At 41.0% G+C, this 20,751-nt stretch overlaps 1 protein-coding gene across 1 annotated transcript; it reads left to right on the forward strand.

Annotated features, from left to right (window-relative positions):
- Positions 1-11,875: 11,875 nt before the first annotated feature.
- On the forward strand, positions 11,876-19,225 carry LOC147868891 (uncharacterized). Its single transcript, XM_087324429.1, has 12 exons — positions 11,876-12,668; positions 13,424-15,600; positions 15,691-15,798; positions 16,014-16,114; positions 16,215-16,305; positions 16,453-16,563; positions 16,664-16,729; positions 16,820-16,879; positions 16,990-17,550; positions 17,669-17,788; positions 17,967-18,086; positions 18,695-19,225. The coding sequence occupies exons 1-12, from the start codon at positions 12,155-12,157 to the stop codon at positions 18,758-18,760; spliced, it is 4,095 nt and encodes a 1,364-aa protein (XP_087180555.1). The 5' UTR covers positions 11,876-12,154; the 3' UTR covers positions 18,761-19,225.
- The last annotated feature ends 1,526 nt before the right edge of the window (positions 19,226-20,751 follow it).

Here is a 20,751-nt window from a genome sequence, read left to right on the forward strand (position 1 = left end):
CGGCATGACGGATTGCCGACCTGTCTCCACACCCCTGGACCGGAACCAGAAGCTCCGTCCCAACGCCGGACCGGCCTGCAATGAGAAACGGTTCCGACAGGCTGTCGGAAGCCTGATCTACTTAACCATCACCCGACCCGACATCAGCTATCCGATCGGCATGGTAAGCCAGTTCATGCAGAAGCCGACCATGGAGCACCTTCAGTGCGCGCAACGAATATTACGGTATGTCAACGGCACTAAGGACCAGGGTCTGCTATATCGGCGAGGTATACCCGAAGAGCTTGTCGGTTACACAGATGCTGACTGGGCCGGCGATGCGTCTGATCGCCGCTCCACTTCCGGATACATGTTCTCAATAGGTAGCGCGGTCGTTGCGTGGAGCAACAAGAAGCAGCCCACAGTGGCTTTGTCAAGCACTGAGGCTGAGTACCGGGCCGCTACCGTTGCCACTTGTGAAGCCATCTGGCTTCGGCGACTGCTGCGAGACTTGCGGATCGAGGTACCGACATGAGTAGCCTGCAGCTCGCCAGGAACCCTGTGTTCCATGCTCGCACAAAGCACATCGAGGTGCACTACCACTTCGTGCGTGAGCGGGTCCTAAGCGGTGAAGTTGACTTACGGTATGTTCATACGGATCGGCAAGTTGCCGACATCTTCACCAAGCCACTCGGATCGGACAAGTTGCAGCACTTTACCGACATGCTTGGTATTCAGCATCTCGACGTGCCGCACTTGAGGGGGAGAAGCAAGGGCAAAGTCTCTACCGAAACGGGCAAAGGCCAAAAAACTGTTGAACCCGTCGGTAAGAGGAGAGCCGGAAGAAGAGGAGACAAGAAGATGAAGGAAGCCGAGTCGACGAAGGAAGTCGACACATCCGAACAGGTCGGAGCAAGCGGCTGTGAAGAAGAGTTGTGCACTCAGGAAGATAAGCGCATGCTGTGCGGAGGTCATCACGACGGTACTGACCATGATACAGAGTCGAATGAAGAATTCGATTTCGGTTCACCGGCTGAAGAAGCTGAGGGAAGCATGGAGAAGGCCAAGACTCGGAAGTGGTCCGATGTGGTGAGAGGCCTGAAGCCAGAAGTCGATTCGGAGTGTACCGATTCGGACAAGAGCTGGAACGAGTCGGAGATAGCTGACTCGGATCAACAGATGGATCTGGATGAGTCGGATCGACTGAAGTCCAAGGGGACACGGACACAGCGGAAGTCGATGCCATCGTGGGAGAACCGACGGATCGGCAAGCGCCGGAGTCACAGCAACGTGAGTGCTAAGATGGGCCTATTGAGCAGACATGCCGACCGAGAGGGTCGAGGCGCGCAGAACCAAAGGGGTCGCGGCAAATGGGACCGGACCGGACGAGGAGCGCGAGCAAGGCGGAGTGACGCCAGGAGAAGTCGGTTGGAAGAACCGACTGCCACAGAGGTCGACACTACGACCCCACCTCAGGTTGAGCTTGAGGGGGAGTGTTGAGCGGCAAGCTCAACCGGAGCCGGATCGGCTGAATAAACCGGAGCCGGTAAGCGAGACGGATTGGTATGACGGTGAGCAACCGAACCGGCAAGCAGTGGAGGCCGGGTGCAATCCGTAACCGGCAGTCCAATCGGAAGCCTAGTACAGGATAGACTACTAGGTAGCTATAGTCTCGTAGTAAGTGTCAGATGCTCGTGTGAGCATTGAAGTACATGGTACTTCTGTTAGTCCCAAGAGGACTTGTATAAATAGTGCTACTTAGCACAGTGTATATACAGAGTCTTGATATAATTTTGAAATTACGTTCTGCTGTCTCTCTCTCTCTCTGTGTGTTGTTCTCTGTTTTACGCTTCCGCAAACACTCGCGTTCACATCATTCCTAAGAGACTAAGCTTATCTCATCGCTTTCTGATAAGCTACTTGAGCAAGCTCCATCTTCTCCACAAACTTTGCCTGCATTTCATTGTATCTCTGTCGCAAATGCTAAGCCTTCTTCACTTTTAGCTATGTTTCAACATCCTTTTGGCCAATCCAGAAAGCAATCCCTTTCAAAGCGCTCTTCATGATCAGATGTGGCGGAACACCAGCCATGGCCATGTTAATCCACTCATCACTCAGGTTCAAATCAATGGGTTGAAAGAGAAGAGGAAGTAAAGAGTGAGCTTGCACGCCGCATAGACAAACAATACCAACACTCAATTGCAGAGGTTCACAGGTGGAAGAAAGGAAATTTAGAAGAGAAGCGGATGCTAAAAAGGGAGAAGCTTTGGCTCGAGAAGAATGTGAGCGTCAAGTGAAATTGAGAGCTGAAGTAGAGGCCAAAACAATAGAGGATGTAAAATTGGTTGTTGATGTTGAAAAGAGAAGACTTCATCAATATGAGGCCTAAGCAATATCGAGATAGAGGGCCTGATATCCATCATGGAGATGCGAATTGCCGCCGCCACAATCGTCGTCATCGTTGCCATCGCCGCCGCCCGCTAGAATTGAAAGGCTAGAATACAAATTTCAAAAATCAAAGAAAGAGAAAAGAGAAAGGGGCAAAGAGAAAATTTTCAAAAACATAACAGCATTATCACAATTGTAAGAACCGGAGGGCAAAAGATAAAATTATAAAAGCTCAAGGGTATAAGGGCAGAGAAGATGAAATTTCAAAAGCTCAAGGGCATGACATGAGATTTCAAATTTTGGAGGGCAGAATGCAGAATTTCGAAAACACAAGGGCCGAAAATAAATTTTAAAAAAATTTGAGGGTAAAAATTTTAAAGACCAAAGGATAAAAAATATAAAACTCACTTCACATGATGAAAGGAAGAATACACAAATGCACAACATGATTTCACAACCCATGCCACATTGAACTAGCCGATTGGTGTATGATCCAATCGCGACTTGTGCTGACCGAACGAGAAGGTTCGAGTCAAGCAAAGCTCCAATCGAAGTTATCGATCGTAGAGCAGTGATCCAGTCGAGGGATTTCCGACCGTTGAGACGACCGATGGAGTTCCGGTGGAGAAGAGTTGCCATGGCTAGTGGGTTCACCGTGCAATGCACTGTCCCACAGGCGTGCCATGTGTTACCCATAAGAATATACGGGGAGGCATAAGGGTATGTGTAATGATATGGTTGATGTGTATGTGTAAAGTAAATGAGTGTGTGAGGATGAGTATGTGTATGGACACATGCACAATTATGTGCATGTGTACAAGAATGTGTAACAGTCTTATTTATAACGGTCATGTAACCGTTACATTAGATGTATTATATATAAACCCCCTATGGGGTATGTAATGAAATATACATTTTTCCCCTCTCATTTTGTGTCACTTTCAATTTGTCTTTCTCTTTAGCTCTCTCACTATCGTAACCCCCTTGGGAGGGGGGTGAAGCCATTCTAGGTTTCACCCCCACCCCCAACAACAGTTCTGACAGCCGAAGAAATCTCATACCGGATATAAAGAACGTGCATCTTGACAAATGCACTGATTGCTTGGCCGACAAGCAGAACAAAGCCTCCTTGAGTCCCAGGTCTCCGATGGGGAGGAAGATGTGGTTGGAAGTCATGCATACAGACGTAATACACCGGGTCATTTAAAACAGGTAATGTGTCACATTTTAAGAACTCTATGTCCAAAATAGGCATAAAATACGTCATTTCACAAAAATGGGTGCCACATGCGTAAAGGTAGTTAAAAATGACCAAAAATATGTTGATTTTTAGCAATGTCAAAAACTTTAAGGCTTTCAAAAAATGCCTAAATAATAGACACACCAAACTTACAAAAGGATGTACAAAATTTACAAATGGACTCGGCCATCATTTATAGATATTTGTAAATTGACATTTTGAAGTAAGATACAATATGCATAATTCATGTATCGGAACATTCACTTCCCAAAGATATGCCATCATTCTCATACTCATTTGATGAGGTGGAAGAGCTTTGTGAGGTCTCATCCTCTTCATCACTTGCAATCAATGCATTATCTTCATCCAAATGCAATCCAACCTCGCTATGATTATGAGACATACTCCTTGTTCATCTTAGTGTCGTGTTTGGACCCACATTTGGGATCTTCTCTTTTAATATCTTAATTGTGGTCTTCCTAAGATGGCATGCCTTGGTTAACGAGAAGTCATACACCAATATATCTAAGTTATCCAATGTGAGAGTAGACATGCTCGGTAGATTCTTTCATCTTCGCTTTCTACTCCTACTTCCGACATCCTTCACCATCTCTCTAAAGAGTTCTTTCTAGTAAATGCATCAGGGGAAAAGGTGTGATACAAATGAACCATGATGGACTTAACTTGGTATCCTTGTCCATCCTTCATTATTTCTAGAATTTTAGCAATCCAAAAAGGATGGCCCAACTCATCATTGTTAGCTAATGTTGCAACCAACATTCCAACTTGTAGCTCATGCAAACTACCTTGTCATCTTTGTTACGAAGGCATTGCGGCTCTTCTGTGTGCACAACGGATCGTGATGTGCTGGATCATTTAGTGCTCAAGACAGAAGGGGAAGGGGAAGGATACTTACCTTTGCACAGTCCAAAAAGCTTCTACTTCATTACACGCAGAGCTCAACTTGCTCTCGTCTGTTTTCTGTTTTTCTGTTCTTACTCTCTCTGCACTACTCTCACTCTTACTACTTCTACTTTTCTACTTACTACTTACTACTTACCTAAGTACATAAGTGACTTGTATATGTAGCTAATTAGCTACCAATAGTTAAATAGCTGTCAGTAGCTAAATAGTTGTGCATAACTAAATAGTTGTGCATAACTAAATAGTTGTTTCACCTTTATGTCCACTAGTAGCTAATTAGCTAATTGCTACTATAGCTTATTTCTGAATAAGCATCGCATAGCTTTGTTGAACTTGCTTCTCAACACTCTCCCTCAAGCTCAACTTATCCTTTCTTGAGGTCATCTTCAATCTTCTTTTCTTCATGCTTTTCAGCTACCATGTCGATGGTTATAACTCCCATCATGTCTCTAAACTATGTATGTTTTTCCATGCTCAATCCCTTCGTAAGAATATCAGCCACTTGCTGATTTGTACTTACATACAGCAGATCCACTTCTCCATCAATCATTTTTTCTCTAACAAAGTGATAATGCACTTTAATGTGCTTTGTTATTGCATGGAACACTGGGTTTTTTGCCAACTGAATGTTGCTCATATTGTCACACCAAATTGTGACAACGCCATCTATATATTCTCCCAAATCAGAAAGCAATCTTCTGATCCATACCTCTTCACAGGTAGCTATTGCAGCTCCTCTATACTCAGCTTCAGTACTTGACAATGCAACAGTTGTTTGTTTCTTGCTACTCCATGAAATAGCCACACTTCCCAATGTAAACATATATCCACTTGTGGATCTTCTGTCAGTTTGGCTTCCAGCCCAATCAGCATCTGTATATCCTTCCAGTTTTATGTCCAGATCATCCCTATAAAACAATCCATAATTTTGAGTAGCTTTTACATACCTCAAAATTCTTCTTATGCAGTCCAAATGTGGCTTTGTTGGCTATTGCATAAACTAGCTGACTAATCCAACAACATAACTCAAATCAGGTCTTGTTTTGGTCAAATATATGAGGTTGCCCATCATAGACCTGTACATGTTTACATCTTCTATTTTGGATCCCAAATCAGCCCTCAATTTGCAGTTCTTATCTAGTGGTATACCAATAGGTTTGCATCCAAGCATACCATACTTCTTCAACATAGTTGTTGCATATTGTTTTTGCAACATATATATACCACTCTCAGATCTGATAATCTCAATGCCAAGAAAGTATCTCAGATCTCCCAAATCCTTCATCTGAAATTGCATTTCCAGATTTTTCTTCAACTTACTTATCTCTTCCATAGAATCACCTCCAATGATTAGATCATCAACATATATCAAGATCACAACAATGCAATCATTTATCTTCTTTACATATAATGATGGATCAGCCTTTGACATTTTGAAAGCAAATTTTTTCAGAGATTCTGAAAGTTCCCTGTGCCATGCTCTCGGTGCTTGTTTCAGTCCATAGAGAGCCTTTTTCAGCCTACATACATATTCAGGATGCTTCCTATCTTCAAAACCTGGTGGTTGACACATATACACTTCTTCTTCTAAGTTACCATGTAAAAAAACATTTTTTACATCCATATGGTGCAGAACCCATCTTTTGGCTGCACTCACAGCAAGTAGTGTTCTCAAGGTTGCCATCTTTGCAACCAGTGCAAATGTTTCATCGTAATCAATTCCTTGCATTTGGGCATATCCCTTTGCAACAAGTCTTGCCTTATGTCTACTAACATTTCCATTAGAATCATGCTTTGTCTTGTAGACCCATTTGCAACCTACCGCATTTTTTCCTTTTGGTAACTTCACTAAATCCCATGTTCTGTTTTTAGGCAATGCATCAATCTCTTCTTGCATTGCATTCACCCATTTTTTCTCAACTTTTGCTTCATCAAAGTTGTTTGGATCAAGGATTTGTACCACTTTAGACATGTATGCATAATGCATAGCCATATATGTGTCATAGCCAAATCTTTCAACGGTCTTTTTCTCTCTATATGATCTTCTCAGTTTCTGATTTGCATCCTTCATTGCCCTTTCCATACCATGGATTTTCAGAGATCCTATACCAAGCTCATCATCCAATGATGTATCTGAATCTACATCTTCCATGTTTCTAGATTGACCTCTTCTTTATGTAATGTGCCTCACCCCTTACTACTCTAAAAGGGAGTGAGGGGCCATTTTTGAGGGGCTTCCACTTTTTTGGTTTCTTTGGGTTGCCATTAAGGTTTCGGAATTTTGGGTTTTAGGATCTCGTTTTAGGGGTTTCATTCATCATCATCATCATCTTCTTCTTCTTCTTCTTCTTCTTCTTCTTCTTCTTCTTCTTCTTCTTTTCCCCTATCTGGGTAGGGTTTCATCAAGAGGGTTTACATTCGGCCTACACGGCCACGGTTGTAATTGGTGTGGTGCTTTCCATAATGTATCTTGTCTTGTTTAGATCTTATTCTCTTGAATCTTAATCTTTCTCTTCCTTCTCGGTTGAACTCCCAAGCTTCTCTCCCTCCTCTTACTCCCTAGTCCAAGACCCCCGTGGTCCCATCCTATCCGACACGCACGTGAAGATTTCCGGCGACAATGAGAAAACCAGGTGGAACAAGTGAAGTCGATGATGTGCAACATGTGGACATGTACACTACAAAATGTATATAGAAATAAAAGGGGAAAGTGAAGGGTGCAAAAGGCCACCGATAGAATTAATGAGCAAAATAAGTGTGATGTGTATAGTGGTCTACATCCACACGTATAGAGTAGTGGGGAGGTGTTAGAGTGAGGGGGATTAAATGGACTTCTCCCATCAGTACTCCTGGTATCGAGGCAAATATCTCCTCGAAAAGTAGGAATATTTGACCGATTTATAATGTACCTCCCTCCTTAAGCTATAAAAGGAGTGAGGGGTCTCTGGTAAAGGGGTTCCCCAGTTTTGCTAGTTCCCCATTTTTGAGTATGTTACCCAGTTTGTTGTTCGTTTTTTTTTGTTTCTCAGGATTTGGGGTTCCATTTTTGTTAGGGTTTTGTTCAGCTAGAGCTTGCATGATCTGAGGGTTCTGGTTCTGCACTATCTTCTACGCAAGGACTCCATTCGGCCCGGTGAGCCCGAGAGCTCCCCAACTAGAGACTTGTCGGCAGAAGGTCGTTGTAGTCTAGTCTTGTTGCTCCATCTCGAAGTCGGAGTTGTATTATATTATTTATGTATGTAAGTATATACAAAGGGTTGTCTATATCTGTCAGTGTCAGTGTCAGTGTCGAATGTGTGTTTTTCTTTCTTTCCGGTTTTTGTAAATAGGAAGCGTGTGTTGTGTAAGTGTTGCATGCGTGTTTTCTATCTCTTTCGTTCGACTACGTCCATTATGTATCCGGAAATGCTCCGGTCGGTGCCACAACCAGTGTAACCGGTACCGTGAAGCTCGATCTCACGATGTCATCTCTTCCTAGTCTGAGACCCCGGTGGTCCCGTCCCGTTTCAACACATACTTGCGGATTATTGCGACATCTTTGGTGAACCCGACATGAAAGGGTGGCAAGGGAGGATGGAGATGGAAGACGATGACTTCGCGGAGATAATGGCAAAGGTAGTGATGGAGTTCGGACAAGTGATGATGAGACGAGAAGTGGTGCAATAAGATGTCGAGAGTGTGGGTCGAGTCGGCCAATTCAACGAGGACAAAGTTCCATTCTATTTGGAAGCCTACAACACTGGAATGGCGACGCGAAATGTAGATGAGGCATTGAGGCTGGAATTTTTCTGTCAAGTGGTAGTTGTCCAAATGCATGTGAAGGTACAGGAGCTCCGAGAAGCTCATAGTTCATGGGAGGCCTTCGAAGAGGCGCTCTTCGAGGCATACGGAGGGAGGCCAAAAGGACGGGGCCGGCGCGCTTCGACCAGTGGGTACCGTCAATGAAGACCCACCGGAGCGCAACAAAGGAATTACTGGAGTTCGAGCGGCCATTTGCTCGGCTCCCGAAGTAGGAACAAAGACTGGTGGGGGTGGATAAAGTCCTGTTCTTCGTAAAGTCGATTGACCGGAAGGAACGGATGAACATCGGGCTCAAGCTTGAAGATGACGACGGAGCGAATGGCCTCACCGAAGACTAGTTGGAAGTCAAAAGGGTGTGTAGGCGGTTGGATAAGGAGCATTCGAGACCTTTACCGGCCACAACCCGGCCCATGAACGATCAAATGAGGATGACACGTGACGGCATGCCATCACAATAGGGAGTGTGCGCGCAGCAGGACAGATCGATGATGTTCAACGTCGAAGCCTTGGTTCAAGAAGCATACGAGGCCCGAAAGGAGAAAATCGAAGAAGAAGAAAGATCCAGCACGCGGTCGGATTCGGGAGATTCAGAGTCAGTCGGCTTATTGGACACAATGGACAAGGCCTATGTGGAGGCAAAAGGATGGTACGACAGTACCACGAGAGAGGGTGTGGAGCAGGCCACCCTCTCGACTTGCGGAGAAAGATCGATTGAGGATAAGGTCGGGAACGGTGAGACGACGATTGTCGATTCGGAAGCAGATGGGTGTTTCCGGACACGATTTTTCGAATCATCGAACGAAAGTGAAGCAAGAACAATCGAAGCTTGCGCGATTGGGGATGTAGAGGAAGAGATAGCCAAGGACAATGATGTCCAGATGGACGTGCCTATGGACAAGCCGTCAAGAGACAAGACATTCTCCACACCGGATTCAGAGACTTCATCGATTGGGCCCGTGAGCCGACATGAGGCTGAGGAGATGGAAGGTCGTGGCGGGAATGGAAAGAATTGTGATGACGGCGAGACAAAGGATGAACATAGGGGTCTCCCCACATAGGTTCCGGAGACTTTAGCAATTGGGCCCGAGAGCCGACATGAGACCAGGGAGATGGAAGGTGGCGGTGGGAAACCGAAGAACGGCGATGCGAAGAAGGACGGACAGAACGGTTCCTCCACACCTACACCGGAGACTTTTGTAGTTAGGGTCAAGAGCCGACGTGAGACCGAAGAGATGGGAGGTGGAAGGAAGGATGAGGCCGGCGAAGTGGCCAAGGAAGAAACCACAACGGGTGCGAACGGGAGAGTTGGTAACTGATCTAGAGAGGAGACCGATCGGCCGAAACGGACTTGGCCACAAGTCGACCAGACCGATGACCGACTATGCAAGGAGGCGATCGGCCGAGACTGATCCAAGCAGAAGACGAGTCGGCCCAGTCGGAGGTTGACGCAACAAGGGCTAGTGAGCCTAGAGGAGACCTGGCATGATGCCAACGAACGTGGCGGAGAAGAAGAGCCCTCCACACCGATACCAGAGACTTCAACAGTCGAGCCCTTGTGTTGACGTGAGACTAGAGAGATGGAAGGTGGCGGCGAGGAAACCTATCACAAAGACTGCCCAAGGTAGTCTTTTCTCCATGTGCATGCATGTCCCTAGGTCCTAAAGTGACCACATTGCATGCTTCTTGTTTTGTCCCTTCTTGTGGTGTTCTCTCATGGTAAGAGTGTACCACCATTTCTTCATTCTCCACGTCGATGTCCTCCGTTGCCTCCGATATCGTCATCTTATCCTAAGGAACACCCTTTAGATCCGTTTGGCCTACTTGGCCCTCCTCGTCCATCGTAGCACTCTGCTTCGCCTCGTTGGCTCCCTCATCAACTTCGACCTCCATCTCTTCAGCCAATTTGAGAGGAATTCATGTTTATATCCATTATTCTTGATGTGATAGTGATCCGAGATCAAAACAATTTTCCATGAACAATTTTCCATCCCGGAACTCACCCGATTGAAGAGGTCAAAGATGATGAATACAATCGAAGACCCGCAATGTGTGTTGAGTATGTGGATGCCAATAACACAAGATTCCTTATTTTAATCGTTGCTTCTCGCACAGACCACCAAATTTAACTTGCTATATCTCGTTATGAAGCTCTAATCAAGGGTTTTCCAACACATGTCTTTATGCTCGATTCTCTCTCTCTCTCTCTCTCTCTCTCTCTCCCCTGTCAAATTTCAAAGTAACAAACCCCTAAACCCCCCTGTCAATTTTCAAAGAACAAAGCCCTAGCTCTCTCTCTCTCTCTCTTCTACTATAGCTAACTAACATCTATGTCGATATTTTTTACATAGGTACATTGTGGTTTCTTTGATAGACTATCATCAATAGCAACATTTTATTTCACATAATATGTATAGGTTTCTTGAATTACAAATTAGCATCAATGCCAATTATTCTTCACATGAATATGTCAAGTTTAATCTTTGAGTGCCATAATGACATTAATGTCGGCGATGTGTTGTGTGAATCCATGGGGATTCAAGTTTAATTTGTCACATGAATACGCTAGAGTTTCACCATCGACCAAAGGATGATCCATCGTAGAATATAGTAAGGGTTTCTTTGGTACTTTGACATCGATGCTCATAATTTGTTTTTCTTTTACCCGAACACATTGGAGTCTATTTGACAACCTCCCACATGCGTTGAGATGTTCATCTTGCAAATGCGTCATCAAAGGACAAACTTGCATCAATGATGCTTGATGAGCCTCGCACAATTACATCTAGAGTTCTTCTAACTAGTATCTCGTCACACGACTACATCAAGGGGCACATAGGTGGCATCAAACATGCAAGTAACAAATGGACGGCGAGGGTTGGGTTCGAACGATGGACGGGCATTAGACATCATCGGATATCGAGCGAGAGATACTTAGAGAGTGCGATGTATGTTATGTTTCTTTTATTATGAAAAAATATATCCTTTCATTAGTGTAATAGTTTACAAGATTTCGAACTCTATGTGATCGGCGGAGGAAACAACCATTTTGGAGGTTGAAAGTGCTAGAAAGGAGTGCCATTCTTGGAGGTCATGAATGGAGTAGCTGTCCACATGATAAGAAACTCGCGGCGTTGAGTAGTTTTAGCATCAGAATCTCCAACTACGCCATCCTATTGACCCTTCAAAGTATGTAGTATATGTCCAACAAAGTATTTGTAACCAATTGAGGTGATGATGCCTTAACTCGATGGAAAACGAGAGAGCACTGAGCCTTCCAGATGTATGTATACAATCATACTACTCAATATCTCCCAGATATTATGTTATGTTATGTATGTATATGTATGTATGTGTAGTATTATGTATGATTTATGAATGAATGAATGAATGAATGAATGAATGTATGTATGTATGTATGTATGTATGTATGTATGTATGTATGTATGTATGTATGTATGTATGTATGTAAGAATGAATGTATGTATGTATAATGTATGTATAACAAGAGTGGAGCGAGTACAATATGAAGGAATGGATGGAGGCTTAAACCACACTCACTCAGAACTCTCTCCATCGATATAGGGTATTATTCTGCATTCATCTTAACCCTCTTGCCGCCGTATCCCCCATAGCCATAGCCATCGCCATCGCCATCGCCATCGCCATAGCCATAGCCATCGCATCCCCATCCCCATCGCATCCTTATTAAACACCCCTCTGCCTTCTCTCTCTCTCTCTCTCTCTCTCTCTCTCTCTCTCTGCAAAGTAGGGTTTGACGCCTTGGGTCCCCCGAATTCGAGTCTTCTTCTTGTTCTGTATGCAATGAAATCTAAGAAAGGAAAGAAGTCAGGGAAGCCCTATGCTCCGGATGAAGAAGATCCATATCCTGTTTTAGTGGAAAATGATGAAGGCCCGAAGAAAATCGATGAAAAGAGAAAGGATCTTAAACTTGCTTCTTCCAAATCCGACGATGTGGATGAACGGGAAGACGATGAAGATGAAGACTTAAATGCTCAAGTAGATTTCTCAGGCATGAAGAAGAAGAAAAAGAAGAAAGAAAAGGGAAAAACTACAATAGGTTTTAATGCTTTGCTAGATCAAGAAGATGAAGAAGAGATTGATTCTGCTGACGTTCTTGTAGATGAACCAGAGGAAAGTATAGATTTTTCTTCACTCAAAAAGAATACGAATAAGAATAAGAATAGGAAAGAGAAGGATAAAGAGAAGTCTTTTGGGCTTGAAAGTTTTGTAGAACGAAAAGAAGATGATGGTTCGAATCCTGAAGTATTCGATGATCTGGATGATGCTGATAATGTAGGCAGTATTGATTTCTCAGGTATGGAAGAAAATGAAATAAACAGAAAGAAGAAAATTATGTTTGTTATGAACACTGATGAACTATGATAAATGAAGAAATCAGAAAGGAATCTGGAAGGATTTGATATTTTGGTTAGTAGGTGAATAGACAGGGACAAAAAGAAAATAAAAGAAAAAGAACAGTTTAATCTAGCAGACTTTGATGTATTGCTATGAACCTGATGTATGTATTGGATAGTCAATGCTTCGGATATGAATTTGATGATGTGCATAATTTATGTTTTGATATGAATTTGATGAGGTATGTAGTTTTGATACTAATTTAATGATGCAGAATAGTTAATGTTTTGATATGTAAGTCTTTTTTGGTATGAAATTAGTGATGTAAACAATTCATGATATTGCTTTTATGTTATGCATTTGATGATGTAAAGAGTTGAATTTATTTTTTGGGCTACGATTTGGGCAATTTAGATTGCTAGTGTTCTGGTACGAACCGGATGAAGTAGATAGTATGGAATCCCTTAGGCATGAAAAATAAAATGAATAAAAGTAAGAGTCCACATGGTTTAAAGCTGGAGAGAATTTAGTGTTTTGGATGAACTTGATGTGCTAGATGATGAAGAAGGAGAGAAATTCACATGCTTTAGCATGCTTGGTAAATGGAGTAGATAGTTTGGAGAACCTTTGTTGACTCGCTGTAAAACCCAAAGTTATGAAGAATATGATATTTTGCATGAAGTAAATGAGATGGAGTGGCATGTATTTTTTCAGGTATGAAAAAGAAGAAGAAAAAAGAGAAAAATGCCCCAAAAGGTTTTGAAAATCTAGCAGATGAGGAGGACATTGACACGATTTTGGCTTCAAATGTGATTGAAGATCAAGGAATGAATGAAGATGAATTAGATAACATAGATTTTTCAGGGCTAAAGAAGAAAAAGAAGAAAAGGGATAAGGAAACAAGCAAAGGTTTTGGCAATAATATTACAAGTACAGACTTTGAATCTATATCAGTTGAAGTAGATGACTTAAGGGCTGCAACAGAGAAAGTAGAAACAGAGACAACAAATATATTGGAATCCAAAGGTCTTAATGATGATGAAGTGGACGATGTAGACTTTTCAGGTTTGAAGAAGAAAAAGAAAGGGAAGAAGGAAAAAGCCAAAGGTATTGATAATAGAGCAGCAGATGAGGAAGATATAGATGCTATATTAGCTCAACTTGATGGCCCGAAAAATGTGATACAACATGATTCACAAGAGCCCACTTCATCCAAGCTTCATCAAGATTCTATACCTGAAGTGGTGAATGAAACTGATGTAATTGAGTCTGCAGCCTCGAAAAAGAAGAAGAAGAAAAAGGACAAAGAGAAAGAAAAGGCTAAGAGCAAGCAAACAGAGGATGAGGATATAGATGCAATTTTGGCACAACTGGATGGTGAGAAGGTTGAAGAGGGTGTAGAGACTTCCCAGCTTGAAGCTCCTTCAAAAGAAGAAGTTGGTATGGAGGAAGAAGAAGGTGGGGTTGAATCAGCCGCGGCGAAGAAGAAGAAGAAAAAGAAAGAAAGGGAGAAAGCTAAGAAGGATGTTGAACCTCCTATAGAGGAGAAGCAACAACAAGAAACTTCCAAGGGCAAAGCATCAGATAAAAAGGTGCCAAAACATGTGCGAGAAATGCAAGAGCGTCTAGCGAAACAAAAAGAAGCTGAAGAAAGAATAAGACGTGAAGAGGAAGAGAGGCGGCTCAAGGAAGAAGAGGAGCAAAGACGGCTCGAAGAGCTTGAACGCCAGAAGGAAGAAGCCAAAAGGAGGAGAAAAGAACGGGAGAAAGAGAAATTATTGAAGAAGAAACAAGAAGGTAAGCTACTCACAGGGAAGCAAAAGGAGGAGGCCAGAAGGTTGGCTCTAATGCGTGAACAACTTCTTGCACAAAAAGGACTTGTTGAGGGGGATAGTGTTCCAAAAGAAGAAATTGCAACCAAGAAACCGAAGTATGAAAACAAGAAGAAGAGGCGTCCACATGGAGGAGAATCTATCTCAATAGAGGCACCAAATGTGCAAGATCAAGAGATTCCATCTTTGTCAGAGGAAGCTCATGTTGAGATTGTTGTCCAGAAAGAGCCTGAGATTGAACCTGAATCAGTAATTGTTGAGGAAGAACCTGTAGTTGAAGAAGAAGAAGAGGAGGAGGAGGATGTGGACGAGGAGGAGTGGGATGCAAAGAGCTGGGATGATGATAAGATAGAATTGCCTCCTGTTAAAAGTGCATTCGCTGAGGAGGAAGAAGAAGAAACAAAGTCTTCCTCCAAGAATATATCAAAATCAAGCATCACACAAGCATCGGGGAAATTGCCTATTCATAGAGATGCCTTATCATCGGTGGCAAAGCCGTTAGCCAAGACTGAGTCTGTCAGTAATGGAAATGAAAGTGAAGAAGAGGAGACAGAGAGCGAAGAGGAAGAGTCAGACAGTGAAGAGGAAGAGACAGCTGAAACAAAACGACGGAAAGAGGCTGCTCTGAAGAGAAATGCTCGACGGAATGAAGCTCTTGCCAACAGAAGTGCTGAAGATTTGAGGTCTCCTATATGTTGTATTTTAGGCCATGTTGACACTGGCAAGACTAAGCTATTAGATTGCATTAGAAGAACTAATGTTCAAGAAGGGGAGGCAGGTGGTATTACACAACAAATTGGTGCTACTTATTTCCCTATGGAAAATATACAAGAAAGAACAAAAGAATTGGAGAGCGATGTGGAAGTGAAACTCCCTGGTTTGCTAGTGATTGATACCCCAGGACATGAGTCTTTCACTAATCTTCGATCTCGTGGATCAGGATTATGTGATATTGCTATTCTTGTGGTTGATATAATGCACGGATTGGAACCTCAGACTTTAGAATCCTTGAATCTATTAAAAATGCGACATACTCCTTTTGTTGTGGCTCTTAATAAGGTAAAATGGTTTTTTAAAAAACAGACATTGCTCAATGGTTTTTATAAATACATTTAGATCCAAAAGTCACTATATTCGGTGACTTTTCAGGTGGATAGACTCTATAGCTGGAAAAGTGTTCCCAACTCTCCCATTGTAAAGTCTTTGCATCGACAAACGAGAGATGTTATTCAGGAATTTGAAAGACGAACTAGTCAGGTGAACTGTTGTGGTCCCCTTGAAGTGTTCCATGCTGTGTTCATTCAGATTTCACTTGCACATAACACAAGGCATTTCAGTATGCCTAATAAGCATGGCTGGAAATGTCCTTTTGGGAGGGGCATCATTCACACTATCTTCTGTGATGGGCTCACTCAAAACAAACAATTTCTTATGGAGGCACTAAAGTGTGAGGACGTACTCTGTTTTTTCAGATCATGGCCGAATTACAGGAACAGGGACTGAACTCTGAGTTGTACTACAAAAATAAAGATAAAAGGAAGGTTGTAAGCATTGTGCCAACCAGTGCTATCAGGTCTGTATTGCTATATATGAATGTTTTTTAGTATGTTTTGGGTTTTTAGCAAATGAACAAGTTTAACTAATTTGTCCACCTGTATTATGTTTTATCCCAGTGGTGAGGGAGTTCCTGACATGTTGATGCTTCTAGTAAATTTGACACAGAAGGTTATGAAAGAGAAACTCATGTACATGAGTGAAGTAGAGGTAAAAAAAATTGAACTATGCATGATAATACTCATCAATTTTTTTGTTTTCCTCCTTCGTTTATGTTTGGTTAGATGATTTTGACCCAAGAAAAGCAAGCAATATCGTGTATAAATTTCTTCTGTTGTAACATTGCCTATTTTATAGTGCACTGTGCTAGAGGTGAAAGTGATCGAAGGTCTGGGAACAACTATTGATGTCATTTTGGTGAATGGTGTGCTGCATGAAGGTGATCAAATTGTAGTGTGTGGCATGCAGGTAAACATTCATCCAGATCATGTTATGTGATCTTTCATGCAATAATATGTTAAAAAAATTAGAAGTTTTATGTTTTATCTTAAAATTTTGAATTATGTAGGGCCCTATTGTTACAACTATAAGAGCTCTCCTTACCCCACATCCAATGAAAGAACTTCGAGTAAAGGTGTGCATCTGTTCTTGCAGGCTTTGATATCACTCCCTTGTTTTTGGAGTTTTCATTTTCATTGACATTTGAGTTGTATCACAAACCCAGGGTTCTTATCAACATCACAAGGAGCTTAAAGCTGCACAAGGGATTAAACTTACTGCACAGGTTCTTAAGCATTTTCCCTTTTTCTTATATTTTGGTATGAAAGTGTTCATCTCTAAGGAAATCTCCAACTATGTGGCACCTATGTGAGGGTTTTTAACTTTTTGTGTTAGGGACTTGAGCATGCAATAGCAGGGACACAGCTACATGTGGTTGGTCCTGATGATGATCTTGAAGATGTGAAAGAGGAGGCAATGAAGGATATGGAGAATGTAATGAGTAGAGTGGATAAGAGTGGTGAAGGTGTGTGTGTCCAAGCTTCCACACTGGGATCTTTAGAAGCACTTCTAGAGTTCCTTAAGAGTCCAGCTGTGAAGATTCCAGTTAGTGGTATCAATATTGGACCCGTACACAAGCGTGATGTAATGAGAGCCAGTGTGATGCTAGAAAGGAAGAAGAAAGAATATGCTACAATACTTGCCTTCGACGTGAAAGTCACACCAGAAGCCAAAGAGCTCGCAGAAGAGGTCGGGGTTCGAATATTTATGGCGGATATCATCTATCATTTGTTTGATCAGTTCACAGCCTACATGAAAAATGTGAAAGAGGAGAAACGAAAAGATGTGGCTGATGAAGCTGTTTTCCCATGTGTTTTGAGTATAAAGCCCCAGTGTGTCTTTAACAAGAAAGACCCAATCATTTTGGGTGTGGATGTGGTGGAGGGTATTGCGAGGGTAAGGATTGTAAATGTTTCAGCTTTTTTATTTACTCTCTTAATTATAAACATATGTGTGTGTGTGTGTGTGTGTGTGCACAGAGTCAATTTTTTATTCTATTGGTTTGTGTATACAGATTGGGACCCCATTATGTGTGCCTTCACAAGAAATGATTGATATCGGAAGGATTGCCTCCATGGAAGTGAATCACAAAGTGGTTGAGGTTGCAAAAAAAGGTCAAGCAGTTGCGATGAAGGTAAAACAAAAGTAAAAACAACCTTTCAGATACTGTATTTTTGGTGTGTTTTCTTCTTTTGAGAAAGGATAACCAGCTTTTTCAGATACTGTATTTTGATGTGTGTTTATCTTCTTTTTCTGGTTATTCTATCTATATAATGTGTGTAATAACATGTGGATGTGTACAATATCTGAAGATCGTGGGCAGCACTGCGGAGGAAACACAGAAGATGGTTGGTCGACATTTTGATATTCAAGATGAGCTCGTGAGTCATATTACTAGAAGGTCTATCGATGTCCTAAAGGAGAATTTCAGGGTATATGCTGTGCACATCTTTTTGCTTTATATGAATTTGAATTTCAATGCCACTCTAGTTTTTTATAACTTATAACTATTTTGATAGGATTTTTTACATTTATATATAACTTGTTGACAGGATTGCAAATAAAGTTCTGTATGTTGTGTACATGGTTTATGTAATGTTTTGTGTATAGAGCTTAATGTACTGTATATAGTAATTTGTATGTGTATAAATTTATGCAATATTTGAATTTTATAATTATATATGCTATGTATATAGTTTACTTTATGATCCTATTGTATAGTTTTGCATAGTTGTATATCCAATAGGATTGTAATTAGACCACAACAGTGTGTAATTAATATATGATTCATATACAAGTTGTATAATATACATATGTTCATGTTATTTGTAGAATTGTATAATCAAGTATGTACATTTTAATAACTATAGCTTATGCAAATGGTATATCTAACTAATGTATAGTTAGGCAACAACATTAATTAAGTATAGCATGATGTAATGGTATACTTAACCTATTAAACAATGTTTTGACAGGGTTTGTAAAACCCATGCCTGTTCTTATGGCTTACTGTATGTGTTATATCAACTTTTGTCTGCAGGATGAACTTTCTGTAGAAGAATGGAAGCTTGTTGTGAAGTTGAAGAAGCTATTTAATATACCTTGAAAATACTGCCTTTTTATTATACCTATGGTTGATAACTGTAACCATCGAATTCTCGTATCTGTGAGTATTTAGCACTTCCATTTCTAGATATCTGATCCTCTAAAAAAGCTATAAAGTTTCAGCCAAAAAGCAGAAGACTTCCGCCAGAGGTGGAGGTGGTGGAGCTTGTGAAGATTAAGAGTTGGTTTTACCAATGCGAAAGCTTGATAAAGAGAATATCCATGCAAAATTCCCAAAGAAACTTAAAAGAGCATTTTGTTTTTGAGCATATATAGTGAAGAAAAGGCTTTTGAGGTCTTGTGGCTGTCTAATTCTGTTACTATAAATGCAGCTTGTAAATGCTGTGTAATTTTTGTTTACTAAGATTTATTCTGGGATTTCAAAGATTTATGTTAAATTTTGAGTACACAGCCTGAAATGCATAAATTTCATCCTCAAAAAGGGGATCTAATTTTTGACTATCAATATTTCTCTAAACCTGTGTTCTGTTGTTTCCCAAGGTTCTACACGTTTCATAGACACTTCAAAGAATGTATAGGGGAATTTTTATTCTCCTAATATTTTTTGCAGTAAAGATCCTTTGTTGGAAGGGATGTATTCGGAAAGAGTTATTGGTCCATTGAGAGAAGTGTTAAGAAGTTATTGGTTATCGTGGTGTGTTTATTTATGGTTATATAGTACCAAAGTAAATCCTCACGTATGTTAACATGATATTAGTCATCAATGTGTTTAGAGGAGTTATTTGTTATTGTGATGTGTTCATTTATGGTTATATACTACAAAAGCTCCTCACACTAGAACATGATAATAGTGATTAACAGCGTAATATGTGAAATGCTGAAAACATGATTGGTTGTTTCAGGCATGAATTATTATGTTGTTCGGTTAACCTGGAAACTTTTTTGCGGCATTTGCTTAGTAGGTCAACATATGATTTGAGCAACTGAGGCTTTCAATTTCTAATTAAAAACTTGGGTAGTTAGTCAAAATGCTTGACCAAGTGTTCAAGGGATTTCCAAAATTCTCAGAATCACCTCTTTGGATATTTCTCAATTTCACTAAATCACCCGTTAGTTTTTGAAAATCCCTATACTCTCTTCCTTTGGTGAGTTTTGGGTGTTCTGGTGAAATTTTGAAATGTAATGGGTTATTTTGACCAACCTAGAGTTTTGTGAAATCTTGTTTTACTTCAATTGAGAAGTAAGTGGTAAGGGTTTGGTAGAATCTTCTGATATTAATAGGTGATAATACTAGAGTTGGCTGGATATATTTACCGGAATAATTAAGACCCCTCTTGTGCAAACTTGCATAAGAATACGCTACCGATGTGACCGAGGCTAGTGCGACAGTAGTATTGATATTGTATCGTTACACATTTTTTATTTAGAAATAACAAAAGTAATTTATTCCGCCGCACTTCAATAACGTCAAAGATTGTTTCCAATATATCAACCATACAACATAGGGTTGTGTTCATGTATTGCTCAATGATGAGCCATGCCTTGAATGTTATTGTGAATGTTATTGCCGAATGTTATCGTCTAATGGGGTTCAAATGTGAGTTTTGTCACGGCATCATATTCATTGGTTGTATTGGCCATTACATAATACAACTTTGTAACCCAAAGGGATTTTCCTTGTCTTTGGTAGTCCATTGTGATTAATACAACAAATATCACAAAATTTTGGCTTAAGTATGATAAGTATAGATGTCGAAGGAATAGAAAAACTTATAAATAGTAAAATTTGTGTACCCTTCATAGTGGCAATCTAATTTGTCCTCTATTGTGGAATTACATTCATAATTTTTTTAAATTATTTTTTGGGTTTATAGTAAGACTTTATTAACATTAACAAATTAGCAAAATTAAATTTGACTGAAAAACAACTTAGTTGCTTACAAAATGAGCAATAAAGCCATTTACCACACAAACAATTGCATCCAAAATGTGCCCCAGTCGCTAACAATTTCATACTTTGATACACAAAAC

Source organism: Azolla caroliniana, unplaced genomic scaffold (genome assembly GCF_043228905.1).
Source record: "Azolla caroliniana isolate FFs.n. ecotype wild unplaced genomic scaffold, voAzoCaro1.0.p SCAF_1, whole genome shotgun sequence".
NCBI lineage: Eukaryota > Viridiplantae > Streptophyta > Polypodiopsida > Salviniales > Salviniaceae > Azolla > Azolla caroliniana.

Coding starts and splice junctions, on each gene's coding strand:
- LOC147868891 (XM_087324429.1), top strand. CDS start 12,155: ATGAAATCTAAGAAAGGAAAGAAGTCAGGGAAGCCCTATGCTCCGGAT. Junction 15,601..15,690: donor TTGTTGTGGCTCTTAATAAG/GTAAAATGGTTT, acceptor GTGACTTTTCAG/GTGGATAGACTCTATAGCTG. Junction 17,551..17,668: donor TGGTGGAGGGTATTGCGAGG/GTAAGGATTGTA, acceptor TTGTGTATACAG/ATTGGGACCCCATTATGTGT.